This window comes from Corvus cornix, chromosome 3 (assembly GCF_000738735.6).
Source record: "Corvus cornix cornix isolate S_Up_H32 chromosome 3, ASM73873v5, whole genome shotgun sequence".
In the NCBI taxonomy this organism is placed as follows: domain Eukaryota; kingdom Metazoa; phylum Chordata; class Aves; order Passeriformes; family Corvidae; genus Corvus; species Corvus cornix.
Genome location: NC_047056.1, coordinates 61,231,630 through 61,246,189, shown reverse-complemented (window position 1 = coordinate 61,246,189; position 14,560 = coordinate 61,231,630). Strand labels below are relative to the sequence as shown.

At 40.8% G+C, this 14,560-nt stretch overlaps 1 protein-coding gene across 1 annotated transcript; it reads left to right on the top strand.

Moving 5' to 3' along the window:
* Positions 1 to 618: 618 nt before the first annotated feature.
* C3H6orf58 (chromosome 3 C6orf58 homolog) lies at positions 619 to 14,560 on the top strand. The gene is made up of 6 exons (XM_010402017.2): positions 619 to 1,015; positions 5,257 to 5,343; positions 9,307 to 9,491; positions 10,563 to 10,696; positions 11,580 to 11,818; positions 14,121 to 14,560. The coding sequence occupies exons 1-6, from the start codon at positions 694 to 696 to the stop codon at positions 14,246 to 14,248; spliced, it is 1,095 nt and encodes a 364-aa protein (XP_010400319.1). The 5' UTR covers positions 619 to 693; the 3' UTR covers positions 14,249 to 14,560.

Genomic DNA, 14,560 nt, shown 5'->3' with positions numbered 1-14,560 from the left:
TGGAGGCTTAATAGGAGACCTTAGGACTTTATAATGCTGACCATCTCCATGCAAGACAAACCAGTACTAAAAGTACAGGTATCCAGGTGCTACATGGCCTGAAGACAGGCTGATCTGGCTGCTTCCAACACGCATGACCTGAAGGCTGCAGGCAGTTGTCCCAAGGCCAAAAGACAAAGGTGACAATGGCAGCATCAGCAGTATGTCACTGCTGCTTTTTGGTCAGCGCCTGGAGCCCTCCTCAGAAAACCTCAGCCAGAGCCTAACCCTGACTGTGCATGTGCTGAGATGAGATCTATAGCGCTGCTGTCCCTTCTTTACCAGAAGGAACTGGGCTGGGAAAGGGAAGCTGACAGCAAGTGAAAAACAGAAAATTTGATAGCGCAACTATACAGTCCGGATTTTAGCACCTCAACTATTTGGAAATGTGTGTATGTGTCATGGGCAGCATGGATTTGGACATTTTCTGATTAGATTGATTCATCTTAAAGGTCTGCTGGTGCTCTCTAGATCCCACAAAGAGGACAGACCATTGCTCACAGTTGTTAATCTGGCAACTCCACATCAGGGTCACTACTGGGAAGACGGAAGGGAGACAAAGACTTCTCCATCTGAGTCACCCTTTTTGCCCAGCCCTCACCTTTCCCGATAAAAGCCCTGCAGCCACAATCACCTGGGTCACAAACCTTCACAATGTGGTCCTTCTTTGGCATACTCGCTCTTCTTGTAGTGACTGTCACCCTGAGTCCTGTGACTGCCGCGGCACCGAGTGAAAACCACGTCACTGAAGAAGATGCCTATCCCCCTCTGTGGGACCTGGCCCCTGAAAACCTCCTGGATTTCCCAGTAAAAGACAACAAAATTGTCATCAATGCTTGGAACTATCAAGAGCGCCTGGGAGTGTATAAGAGCTTGCTAAATGCTTCAGCCAAATATTTTGGTGCCTTTGGACCCCAAAACAGTGGAAATATTCTCTGGGGATTACCACTGCAGCATGGGTGGCAATTTCGTACAGGTATGGATTATTTCCTTATGGATTAGCGAAGTGTTTACCAGACCTGCTTAGAGGCCTCCTTTCCACAGTTTCTGCCTCACAAGCCCAGTATAGCCTCAGACTCCGTACAGCCTTTTAGCCTGTAAACTTTGACAGAGATATCAATTTGAAAAAGAAATGCTGAGTGAAGGAAACACCCTTACCTTGCTGTGCAATAGCTATTAAAATTCCTAATAGGAAGAGGTCAGAATCAAGATTTGTGGTGTAGATAGGCAATATTTCAGCTAACTGAAAATCTTCGAAAAGGCATTCCCAGTTGCTTCAGTTTATACAGACAGATTTCAGGGCATGCATTCTACAGTGCTGTTCTTAAATTGTTAACTAATAGGCTTTTATTTTTGTTAATGTTACAATCTTCTATAGGTGGTTTGAGTTTAATTTCTAAGACAGATATTTGAAAGTCCACGTTTCCCTCTGAGAACTTATTTCCATTTATTCTTCATGATCAGTTTAGAAGTAGCCTCCTTATTTTCTAAATATTTTTTTACAAAAAGTTTCTTCTGTTTGTTGGGGTTTTTGGGTCTTTTTTGTGCTTGTTTGTGGGTTTTGTTTGGTTACTTGATTTTGTTTTGTTTTAAATTATGTCCAGATTCTAAGGGTTTATCCCCTAAAAGCTGGTTGTTGTCTAGGGTAGTCATTCTCGTTTGCTTGTTGTCCCTGCCAGGGGAGCAGACGCAGAAACATATGTGGAAGGTTCTTTAAGGCTAAAGCTGCAATATCTTACCAGGGGCTTTATCAGAGAACGCATTCACTCACAGACTACTTCACATACAGCAGTCTGTAAAGTTTTCCATTCAAAGCCAGAGTTGACTTGCTTTGTTCTAACAACCAGAAAAGGGGGGAAGAAGGAAATAAGAGACAATGATGTTTTCAGGAACTTGTGCCTGGTCATAACGAGGTGTAAACAAATGCATCTGTCTGCCTGTTATTTTGGATGTAACCTGTAGTTACATGTGGTGGTGGTTTGGGTGACACTGTAGGTTTGAGAGAAGACAGAGGTCCTGCAGCTGGTGGTGAAGGAAGGCTGCCAGCATTTAGTCACACCGAATGGAAAACTTATCCCTAAGTCAAAATGAGGAAAACAAGATAGTAAGCAAAATACAAGAAGGAAACTAGCTGGAAAACAGATAACAAAAATAAGAATTTGGCTGGAGTTTAGGCAAGCTTTTTCCTCTTTCCCTTCTTTATGTATACAAAAAGAAGAGAAGATGAAGAGGATGGCTGGTACAGCAGGAGAACTGACCCTATGTGTGGCAGAGGCAAAGATGACTGTATACAGCAGCTACGGTTGGGTGAGGACCTGCTGGAAAGGAGGAGTTATGAAGTATGGCCTCATCCACAAAGTGAGGATGTGCCTTGTTGCAGTGACAATTTCCAAGCAAAGATGAGGAACACAGATTGTGAGGGGAAGATTTCCCCCTGGTTGCATAGACAGGTAAAGATGTAGTGTCACTGCTGAAGAGTCATAGGACTGGCACTTAGACAAAAGAGATATATTTTTGCATTTACATGACCAGAAGGTTAAAAAAATACTAAAAGGAGAAATATCACACAGCTGAAAAGAGTTTTACAGAAAAAAAATATGAGAAGTTGAAGAATAAATGGATAAGGGGCAAAGAACGACATGATTCTGCTACATACACTAGTGAGGTTAGCAAAGGGCTAAACCTAACCCAGATAGGCGGTGGGATGGATTAGTGAGGAATGACTGAAGCACTTGTATATCGACATAAGAAGCTTGGGCAAGCAAAAGCAGGATTTGCGTTCATGGTGCAAGACAACAGAACTTTGAAAATATTACAAAAATTATTGAATTAACAGTTCTGTCTGGTCTTGAAATTGTGTTACTGAGAGAATACTTTTATGGGTATGGTTCTGTATAAACCATAAAGAGCAAGTGAAGCTGTTAATAAGAGTGGTACAAAGATTTGCGATAATCCATTCAAGGATATAAAATGAAATCAGTTATTCGCCTAAATTTACAGCAGAGACAAGGATCTTGAGACAGCATGGCTGTTAGGAAAGAGATTGTGGAGGCAGAAACTGTCCTTTGGAAGGTGAAGCTAAACTGAGAGTTCTACCTACAGAAACTGAGGAAACAGGATAGTGTCTACCCCCACTTCACATACAGAAGTACAAATCCAGGAGCAAGAACTTTAAGAAAGATTCATGTGGTATTGTATATCTGAAAAGTAGGAAAGTTTATGCCTATATTTAAGAAGAAGTAAAAATGAGATGAGAACACAAATATATTTATTTGTCTTATACCCGCAGTAGACAAGATATTAGAATAACTACAGAGGGAAGAATATTTAATTACATGGAACAAGAGAGAAAAGGGATAAAGCACAGCTTATGTGAATCAAAGGTAGATTGTGTCAGGCTAACTTGATATCTTTCTTCATGATGTAACTGTTGTTTTATCAAAGTCCAGAAATGCATTTACTCCCTTTGTAAAAGCAAAGCTTAGAATGAAAATTTTTAATGTTACATTACAAGATAAGGGAACTGCAAATCTGGTGAAGGAACACTTGAAGGAGAATTTAGTGATAACTGTTGCTAAAAGAAGTCTAAAGCTAAGTGGAGAATGTGCTCAGAGTTCTTCATCAACAACATGAGAATAACTACATTTAGCATTCTCAGTAACAACCTTTCCACAAAAAATGGTGGAGAAATCTTGCTGATGAGGTTGCACATAATTGCTGAAAACACAGCTGGGAGGCACTGTCAATACAGATTAGCTTGGGTAGACCTGAAGACTGAAATAAAAATCATGTTAAGCACAGGAAATAGGAGAGAGCAGAACCAACAAAAATGTTGTGGAGACCTGTAAGTGCAGTTAAGGCTTCCAGCTCTAACTTCTACGTATCTTATAATTATCACTGATACTGCCTGGGAACCCTTCATTTTCCCAAAACACCCAGGCTAACAATACTTGATAAACCTCATGTACAATTTTTTGCAACATTTTGTCTTCTTTTACTTCTTAGCCTTTATCCTTCCCATTCATCCCCTTTGCGCACCAGTGATCTATTGCTGACTATTTTTTTGCAGTCTCTTTTGAAGTAAAATCTTGAAAAATGGAATCTTTCTTTAAATATTAAAAAAAGATGCTCATCATTTAAAAAAAAAAAAAAGGGGTCGAACTGCAATCCTTATCACTGCAAGTTCATGGTCTCAGTGCTTGGCTACTGAAAGATACAGGTTTGAGTAGCTAGCATGCCCCAAAGCACAAGCTCTGCCCAGTCAGCTAGGGAGAATAATTAGGATAATTTGTATGCACATTGTTCATGATCGTCTCTTTTTCTTCAGTAAAAGGATCAGAAAATTTGGTTTGGTAATGAGGTTTAGGGCTAATCTGACAGAAATGACACTGTCATTATTCAGCTGACTTGTCGGAGAGCAAGTGCACTGCAGGGCAGAGTTTGAGCAATTTTTTTCTCAACTCATTGCACAAGGCCATGGTAATTGCATGTCATGCACTTAAAGCAGACTTCCTGACACTCTGCATGACAACACTTAATGTACATGCATGGTATTCTCTTAGGACTTAGGCTATTTCTTCATGCCACATGCTTAAAGTACAATATTTAAAGTAGAATATTCTGTCACGAATAATTGTGAAATGTCTTGCATGTTTTCTACATACAGCACAGATGCTTGCAAACCTTCCTAATTAGTTACAACAACGTTTGCATGCTTAGCTTCACAGTAAGGCCACATTTGTCTGCATGATTAAACTGGAAGTGATTCTGTATCACACGACCCAATTAGGTGAGACAATTGGTAGCACATTTAGTTTGTGCTGTTCTGCTCATTAGGCAGCTCTCCTGAACCAGCAGCCCTACATCTATTAGAAATGATGCCTCACCTATGCACATGCTTATGTCTGTATGTGAATGTATATTTACATTTCTGTAAAAATACGCTGATGTCCCAGTTTCAAACAGTTCCATAAATTCACAGAATGCATTTACTGTGAGGGATAATGCAAACTGTAAAACACAATCAAATTACTATGCACTGAGAAACTCAACTACTCTAGGAACAGTAGTTTATGAAGCAAAACAACAGTAATTGTTTTGCTTCTTTGACCAAAAGTCACGCATGCTTTACTCCTATATATTTTTTAAATCTCATTTGGATTTCTTGTGTGAAAGTTTGAAAAGTATTTGTCTTATTATTTCATTTGATTCATTCAGGTAGGTTAGCAGATCCTTCTGGTGTGACTTCCTGCGTCTATGAAAATGGAGAACACCTGTGTCAATCTGTAAGAAGCTGGTGGTCCTGTAAGTATATGCTATTACACTGTTCTTCTCCAAAATAAATTAGTGTCCTAGAAGGTCATTTCAAAATACTTCTTTCCCTTACACTTCTCTATTACAATATAATTTCAATAATTCTCCATCACAAACTTGCATCAAGACACCTAAGTGTGAGTAAATGAAAGTTAATTGATTTTGAATACTTATTTGAGGAAGGAGGGAAAAAATTCAAATTTGCAGCCCTAAAAATGTTTACATTATAAAAATTTATGAAAAAATATGTGGTAAAGACCATGACAGGTATCTGTATTTGTAGATATTTGCAGTTTTCGATTACTCCAGAGCAGATTTGTTCAGTTTTGATGCTCACATTAAAACTCAAACTTTGTGAGAGAATGTCAAGCAGGAATCGTTGTGGTTCTTGTAACACCCTTGGTTCTTTTTCCGATAGCATATTTTCCCTCCATCACTTCTGTCCCTTGCTCCCTCAGCTTCCCTGATGTCCTGTTGTAAGTTCCCCTTTCCCCAGACCTGTCGGCAGGTTTCAGCAAGCAGCTCTGTCCCTTCCCTGCCACAGGAACTTTTTTCCTGCAGTGGCCCTTTGGATGAAACTTCAGGCTGTGAGTTAGTGGTTAAATGTGTATATCTTCAAGTGAACAAAGACATAAGCATAGATAAAGTTTAAAATGTAAATCTAGGGTAAAATCTGACTGTGATACTCATTCCAGCTTTGGTTTTCCATCTCTGTGTTTGGATAGCACTAGGTGCTCTGTGGGACGCTGTCCCTTGCAGTGACAAGTAACAAGGGTCACTGCACAGCCCTGTGCAAGCAGGGGACTTTCCTGGAATAGAAACCACCACCTTTACTTTCTCAGTGTTTAAATTCCTGCTCTTTATTTACTTCTAAATATTGCATGTTTGCTTGATATCCATTTTGTTGCCTCCAGAAAATGTATAAACTCATCCTTGATTTACCCTATTGCAGCAAAGTTTTTGAGATTTCATGGGAATGTCTTTTAGTGTTCTGAGGGTATGAATGCTTTTAGCTGGCCTTCAGAGCAGCCCTCTCTGGCTCAAGTAGTCACATGAAACCAGGAATGAGTTTAAACCAAAACTCACATTTAATATATCCCGGGTGTTTGAAGTACTAACTGCTTAAGAACATCAGTCTTTTTTGACTAGAGTAATATTCAATATAGTCCTCTCCTGCATTGTTTTCTGCCCTCTAAGACACTCAAGCAGGTGCAAATATATAATATAGGCAAGCACACTTAAAAGATTATAAGCACTTTGTGAGATCAAGGTTTCAACACCTCTCATGAAAACTGTGAACAAGAAGAATGACCCAGTTTAGCAATGAGTCTCAGTGAGACACTCTTCTCATCACTTGAGAGCCTTTCTTTTCTCTTCTGACTGGCCATACATTTCCATCTGAATTCCCAACCAGGTCCACACTCAGGACATGTGTCACATGAGAAGAGGGGTTTCCTTGAACCCTTTATTTGTATTCATTCAGCACCCCAAGGGAAGTTGAGACTCTTGTGCCTAACCAGCCCATCAGTGCCCCATTACAGGGACCCCACTGAACAACTCACTCTGTCAGAGTGTGTGTGGGATATGCCCAGCCACTGCCCTGGAGGGATGTCTGCTGAGATAAAAGATTTTGCAATCGCCCAGCAAGACTCCCTGGAAAGGTGACTACTTTTGGGTCATGGCAAGGAAAGGTAGATCCACAATCCTTTGGGAGACCCTATGCAGATCGTTCTGTAACCCATTGGTCTATCCCAGACCCTCTGTAATCCATTGGTCCCCTTGCTGATCCCCTGTATCCCTATAAAGGCAAGCTCCCTCGAGCCCCTCGAGAGAGAGCTCATCCCTGGCTTCCCTTCGCCGGAGGGGACCCACAATAAAGCTCCCTTCATGCGGAACCAGCCACACGGGCCTTCTCGTCTCTCTCTCTGGTCTGGTTTGGCCTAGAGGCAGCCCTGCAGAGCTGAGCTGGAATCACGAGCTGATAATCACTAAAGAGCTGACAGCTTCTGCAAGGGCTCCTCTGCCAGCAGCTGAGAGGAAGACACCGGGCCTCGGGCAGGCGATTCCTTTCGGGACCATCTCCCCGGACCGGTCATCTCTTCCTGGGTCACAGCCTCAGACCCCACCACCAGCTGTAATAAGTGTGGTTTGACCAACCTGTTTAGGGTCACACACCAACAGTGTTCCCACTTGGAGTTGGTAGATATTTCCAGTTTTGTCAAGTATGTTATCCACTGCTGGCCACTCCTCTCCCAATGCCCTTGAAGGACTCACACTAAACTCTCTACAGAATAACACACTTTATTAGCAAACATGCTGATAGTCAAACACTGTGAGGGGTTAAATTTCAGAGATTGCTGTTGATAGTAACTGATTGCAAAAATGAATTTGAAGCAATATACTGATTAATTCTAATCAGTATATTGCTTCAAATCTCTAGCTAGGGATAACAATTTAGCTTACATAGAATGAGGTTCTTACCCAATAATCATCCCTCTGGGGGAGAAGACAGGTTCAGCCTGTTGACAGATCCCAGAAGTTATGGCGGAGTCTTCTCTGACCTCCCTCCCCACTTAAGCTATGTTTATATTACTTCCTTTGAGGGAAAAGGTAAAGTTACAGCTGGCGACATATCATGTTGATGTGCTGCTTGAGTCATTAGCATATGTAGAGTGTGAAAAGCAAGATATATTTTCTAGCTAATGAAGCTTTTTGTTACCATCTGGTTCATTCCTTTGGCTTAGTTCCTGCTAGCTGCATGTTTTCAGTGGAGCACAATCACAACACCACTGTGTTGCTCCATCCTTTGCTTCATATCTGCATCGATTTTGACAGAGCATGACCACAGCACCTCCATTCTGCTCCATCCTTTTTTCATCTCACCCTTAGAGCAATACACCGAGCTCCTTCAGTAGTCCTGCTCCTAAGGTGTGCAGACACAGTCCCTGCTGAGCTATAGACAACACACACACTCCTTCTTGCTGAACTTTGTTCTTTGGTCTTCTCCCCACGAGATGAAGCAAAGGCTTCCTGTTAGGAGGACAGGGATACATGGTAGATGTTCCGGTTTGGATGATTTTGGTCCTCACTGCTGGGATTTCATACAAAATATCAGTGCAGTCTGTGGCCTGAGACCAAGTAGGAGCAAATGAATTCACAGCATAACAGCTCAGAGGCACCTGCCCAAGAGGGAGAACAACTGGTCCTCAGGCTTTCTTCACTGAAAGCTATTAAACTTCATATCTACAAAGGAGACACAATGAAGAGGGACAACTTAAAATCCTCCTTTCAAGAGAGGAATATCAAATAGCCTTATGGGCACTCTCACTGGGGACAAGATTTGGCGCAGGTGAGAACTGAGTTTCCTACAGCCTGGATCTGACTGCTCCAACTTACGGATCAGACAAAAGCAAGCCATCATGATAAAATAGATCTGAACAGATAAACTGTAATTTTGGAGCAATTTTCAGTAAGTGAAATATTTTTAGAAGCAAAAATATTATTTTCCAATCAAATATCACCTTTTCTTTTCTCATAGGTCTAGGATACATAGAAGAGGGGTTTTAAATGAAAACAACACCTGTGGAATACCCCTCAGTCTTTCTATACTTAGTTTGCAAGTGATATATGAGAGACTTTTAATGTCCTGTCCATGACATTGTAAAGATCCAACTTTTTTCCATTAGTTTTTTCCTTTCCTGCAAAGTAATGCACAGTGTAAGGTTGCAAGGTTCTGAAAGGATGATACATAAATGAACATTACGAATCATATCTAAATCAATACAAGTGTCATCATTACTACATTTCAGTACATATATTCCACTGCTGAACACAGTTGTATTACTTTGCGATTTGAAACCATTTCATTTGGTGTGGGAGAGAGTTCATTTTCTTATGTGGGAATTTTTCATTCACTTGTGATTAACACCTCCTGCCTTTTAATTATTGTTACAGGTATGAATTACTACCTGGCTATCATACCTTTTCTGGGGGCGGTGGAGGCTGGCCTCTTTGGGCAGCTGCCGTACGAGATAGAAATATTGCCACCAGAGGAGCAAAAAGATGATTTCTGTTACAGTGTTAAAGACTGCTGGTCTCACATGCCCAAGCTCATGGATGACTGGAAGGCCTTTTTTGAAGTAAATAAGTTTTTTCAATATTTTTAGAAATTATGCCAAAATATTAGCTTTAAAAACTATCACTACTGTAATTTTTAAGATTCAGAGAGCTTAGTTTGCTTTCAATAACAACTTCATATGAAAAAAACAAGGAGAAAAAATGAAAAGCATACTATATAGTGAGTCAGAGATAAGTAGGACAGGATTTTTTACAAGTTAAAGCATTTTTTTTCTTCCTTTGAGATAGTTCTGTATTTTGGCCTCTGTCCCAAGACATTGCTTTGTATATAATTATATTTGTATTCTTCCAATACTGCTTATGTTCGTAATGAAAAATAAGCCTGTGAGATGGAACACTGCCCTTAAGAAGTGGCCTTGGGTTGGTTTTATAGGGTTCATTTATTCCTTTAAACATCTGAAAACTTGAAAACGCTGAAACATTATTCAGAAGGACACCTATTTATGCAAGTAGATATTCTATTTCCTCTTCACTCAGCTGTTCTCTAATCCCAAAGATGACAATATTTATTACTGCATGGATTTAATAACTATTTTTTACAGCTAGACTATTGCAGTCAACATTTTTTATTGGTAGTCAATTGATAATGATCAGAAAGCTTAAACTGTAAGTCCCTCTTGTGAGTGAAGGTAGATAGTTTAAGAGCAAGACTGGATTTGTCTTCATAAGATCATTTTTCCTCTGCAGCAAGTTTCAGAAATTATTGTAAAATATCTACTCCTCAAATAACCATAATGATAATAATTAAGGATAATTTTCTTATTTTTCTGAAAATCTTCAGAAAGTTGTGGCCAAAAGAATATAGACAAGTTTTCAAGGAATCCAGTATTTCAGTGCTGAATCTTCCATAGCACTCAGATACAAGAGTCCATTGAACAAAATCCCAAAATTATGTAGATAAAACCCTGTTTATGTTGAAGTCAAAGAATAGCAACTACCATTAACTGTTCAAATGCAATTTCCTTTAGCTATCAAACCTATTATTTTGTGAAGTATGTGCATAAATTTAAAAAAAAGAAGAAGGTTTAAACCTCCCCTCTTATTCTCTGCCCTTTTTGCTCCTGTTGCTGCAGTATCTGTTATCTACAGAAGAAAAAGCTATGAGCTCTGCAACCTTCTCCTCCTTCAAACTGGATGATGCCCTTGGTCTCATGTGGAAGGCACACACAACCTCCATTGCTTATGGACTCCCCAAATTCCAGGACAGGTAAGAGGATGAGAGAGGTGGCTAAGGAGGATCTTTCCATCTCCACGCCTCTTTGGAAGGATAGTTGTTGCTGTGGGGGTGGTCACACACGGACAGTGCCTCAGACAAAGGGCCAAAAAGCCATTTATTAAACAAAGCAGCCTCTTTTATACACCTTTTGTATGTTATCATACGTGTTACAGACTCACTGGCTGCTAAACTACTACAGGAGACTCATCGGCTGTTATTAACTTCAATATACTACCATTGGCTACCTATAGCATAAGCACTCAAGCACTCAGAAAAATAACAAGTGCAGCTATGTTGCTGTTCTCTCCTTCTGTTGTTTAACTTTCATGCTTCTGTTGATACTACATTCCACAGGTAAAAACTAATTGCGTTTCTTCTCACGGACTTCTCTCACAGTCGTCCTCTAGCTGAAGTAACGTGCCTGAACCATAATTTTACAAAGGCAACAAGGCCTTCATTTTACAAGGTTTTACTTAAATGCCACAGATAGTAACCCAACAAAGTCTGCATGAGGTTTTGTACTTCAGGTGTCTACTCTTTAGGCTCTGCTCTTCCTTCTTCTCTCTCAGAGTGTGGGATGACCAGGGAGAGATGGCTGCCCAAACTACAATGACCAGTCTGACTGGGCTTAAAATGAGATGCTGGTTCCCCTCTGGGAGCCAGGGCCTGATTCAGGAGCTGTGTTTAGTCTGGGCAGAGGCAGTGTTGCCAGGAGAAATTAGGTGCAAAGTACTGAAGGAGGTTTTAAGCCACTGTGGCACTGAGACCCCTCAGGGTTTTATACTGAACAAAAACTTTTGGATAAATGATTGAGTAGTGTGTTCTACACGAGAGTTCAATTATCTGCCACATTTTTAATTCTTTTCTCTTTCAGCTTGAAATATCTCTCTGATCCAGAAGCAAAATTTGGCAGAGACTGGGCTAATGCTGTAGATTTCATTGCTGCCACACACTTCTGTACAGATTTACCGACCACAAACAACTTCCAGGCTTTCCTGCCCCAGAGGATGCTTGTTGAAAGCGATGTCCTGCCCTCCATTAGTGACTTCAGTCCACAGCAAAATAAGGTCCTGGTATCACTGAGAGCTCTTTACAAAGCAAATAAATTAACAGGTATGAGCCCAACCTAACAATGTCTGTAGTCCATAGATATTTTATATCTTGTTCTCTCTACATACCTTTCTCCATACCAATACAGTGGATTTGTGATATAAAGTAGTATAAACACATCTTAGGGACTAACGGTAAATCAGTTAAAAATACAACCATAAGCAGACAACACACCAGACAGCAAATGCTGGTGTGATAACACCGACAATATGAGGAATTTCAGTGAGAAAAAAGCATTTTTGGAGCAGATGATCTTACTCTTTTTTCCCAGTTTTCACAGGAACTTTAAAAACACAGGCATTTTGTATTTCACCAGTTGAATCTGAAACCATTAAAGCTGTAAATGAAATTATTAGACCAGTTGAACAAAAAAAAAGAGGTAAATTTTCATGAGCAACAATTTCTGTGTCCACAAGTGTTCTGGATTCAGTTTTTCGTTTTGCCTCAGTCTTTGTTTTAACAGAGATCTGTCCCAGTAAAACTGCATCCTCCAACAATGGTGCCTTCATTGTACTCACCAAAATTAGTCGTGCATCACCATCCAGTGGTGCAACACAGAATTACATGCTCCTGAGGATTCGGTTCTTTCATAGATACTGCTGGGTTGGCTATTTTTGTTTGACCTTTATGAAGCAAAGTTATTTTGAATCTTTAAATGAAAATAGAATGCAAAAACACACTGAAAAACTAACATGCCTAGCTGTGGCATTTGTGATCCTCTTCTTCCATCTGTACCTTTCACTGAAAATTCTCTCTCTCACCAGTTGTATTTAAAGCTGAAAGAGATGTGAAATAAAGTTATTCAGTGCTACAAAAGAGCATCCTCCTATCACAGAGCGCTTCCCTCACATTTTTCACATGGCATTATCCTTTGGAATCTGAATAAGGGTCTTAACAGATCTGTCTCCTGTGCCTGGCAGTCTATGGCACAATTCAGGGTTTCTTGACATACCTCCAGGAAGGGAGAGAGGCACAGCAAGGAAAAGCATAGCCAGAAGGACAGCAAGGAGGGAGGAGAGCACCAGGGTAGCACATCAGGTGAGGACAGCACTGCAGGGAGAGAGGAAAGGATGGATGCTGAACACCATAGATGGAAGGAAAGGGAGAGATTAAATTTCATGCAGGTGCAGCCATAATGAATTCCATAGCTGAAATCCCTTGCTTTGCAGGGGAGAGATTTCTCTGACTTTGCTGTAAGGGATGAGCTTTGAATTCAACTGAGAATTAAATGCCAGTTAATTCAGCCTGGTAACTGATTTGCAGATCAGAAAAAGGAGCTTTAAAATAAATTTGACTGCATCTGGATCCACAGCCTCAGCAGGGATCTGGAAGACCCTACCTTAGTGCTACAAAACACAGGTGACAAAATGTACTGTTTCTGCAGAGTCAGCTTCCTCAAACTTTTAAATACATCCTGTGAGATACAGGGTTCTCTACTGGTACTGCAGACTTCAACAGCAGATGTAGGGTCTTAGTACCTCCCAGTACGGGACCCTGTCCAACCCAGAGTGAGGCTTGATTTCCTGATTCAGTGTTTGATCACTCTTTATTTTTGTGTAGTTGCCCCTGCTATTCCAGCAGGAGCTGTATCGAGAGAGTGCTGTGCTGCTTCTAAAGTTTCTCTGCTCATGGACTGTCAGATCCACTTTTTATGCTCTGCCGCTCACTGATACCCAAAGGCAAGAGGAGAATAAACTCTTCTTGGTTTTCCACTAGACTTTTTTATCCTCAGATTTCCCCTCTACCCACTATGAAGATGAGCACTGAGTGGAGTGAGGAGCAAGCAATGATTATCCCGCGAACTGGCGCTAATGCTAGGCTGGGTTGGCCAGGCACACTTCCTAGAGAGCCACTGCTTACCGCCTGGACAAAAGTGTTAGGGTAATTTCCTTCTTTAGCTTGAGGTCTTAGCTGGCAGAAAGTTCTTTATTTCAGAGTGAAAATGGAGACAGTGCTGATTATAACTCCCAGGCTACTGCTCCATAAACCACGAAGCTATGTGCCAGGGCAGACCAAGACCTTTCCCTAAGTCTTCAATCATTTCGACCTGCAACACTGGTGACAAGGGAACAAACCCCGTTGTCTGTCAGTACAAAGGACTCTGAGCTGAATGAATGGTCTCTGTCTCCCTACACATTTGTAGGAAATTATCACCCCATCGGCAAGCTCCAGCTTTGTCTCCATTTCACTGTCCCCAGGAGAGTGGCGAGTGCTTGCTGCCAGACGTGCACTTCATCCCTGGTATGCCGCGAGCTGCATGCGCTCCATGCTAATTTGACACTGTCATGTTGTGTTTCTTTCCAAGGAGGATTGTTGCTGAAGCTCTGGCAAAAGGCAATGTCTACCGAAGCAGGAAGAGAAATGGGCCGAAAACTGATTGAAGGCTTGACTTCGAGCCAGAAGCTCGAACTACTTGACCTAGCTGGAATTTAGAATTATTTGGAAGGAGGTGGTTTGAAAGCTCCCAGTTTCTTGAGAAAGAGCAGTTCCAACTTGGATTCATTTAATCTTTTAGCAGACATGTGTCTGGTAATCTGGCTTTGGTAATTTCTTACAGCAGGATTTCCTGAGTAGCCATGTGTGTCTCCATCTCATATGGAATCAATATTTTTATCCTTAATTTTCCTAATTATCTCATTTGTTTAACTCAATTCCTTATAAATAAAAAGACACACAGAAAAATCTTACTTTACTACTTTTTGTGACTTTATAAATAATGTATCGTTATTTGAGACAAAATTAAAT

Coding starts and splice junctions, on each gene's coding strand:
- C3H6orf58 (XM_010402017.2), top strand. CDS start 694: ATGTGGTCCTTCTTTGGCATACTCGCTCTTCTTGTAGTGACTGTCACC. Junction 1,016..5,256: donor TGGGTGGCAATTTCGTACAG/GTATGGATTATT, acceptor TGATTCATTCAG/GTAGGTTAGCAGATCCTTCT. Junction 11,819..14,120: donor CAAAGCAAATAAATTAACAG/GTATGAGCCCAA, acceptor TTTCTTTCCAAG/GAGGATTGTTGCTGAAGCTC.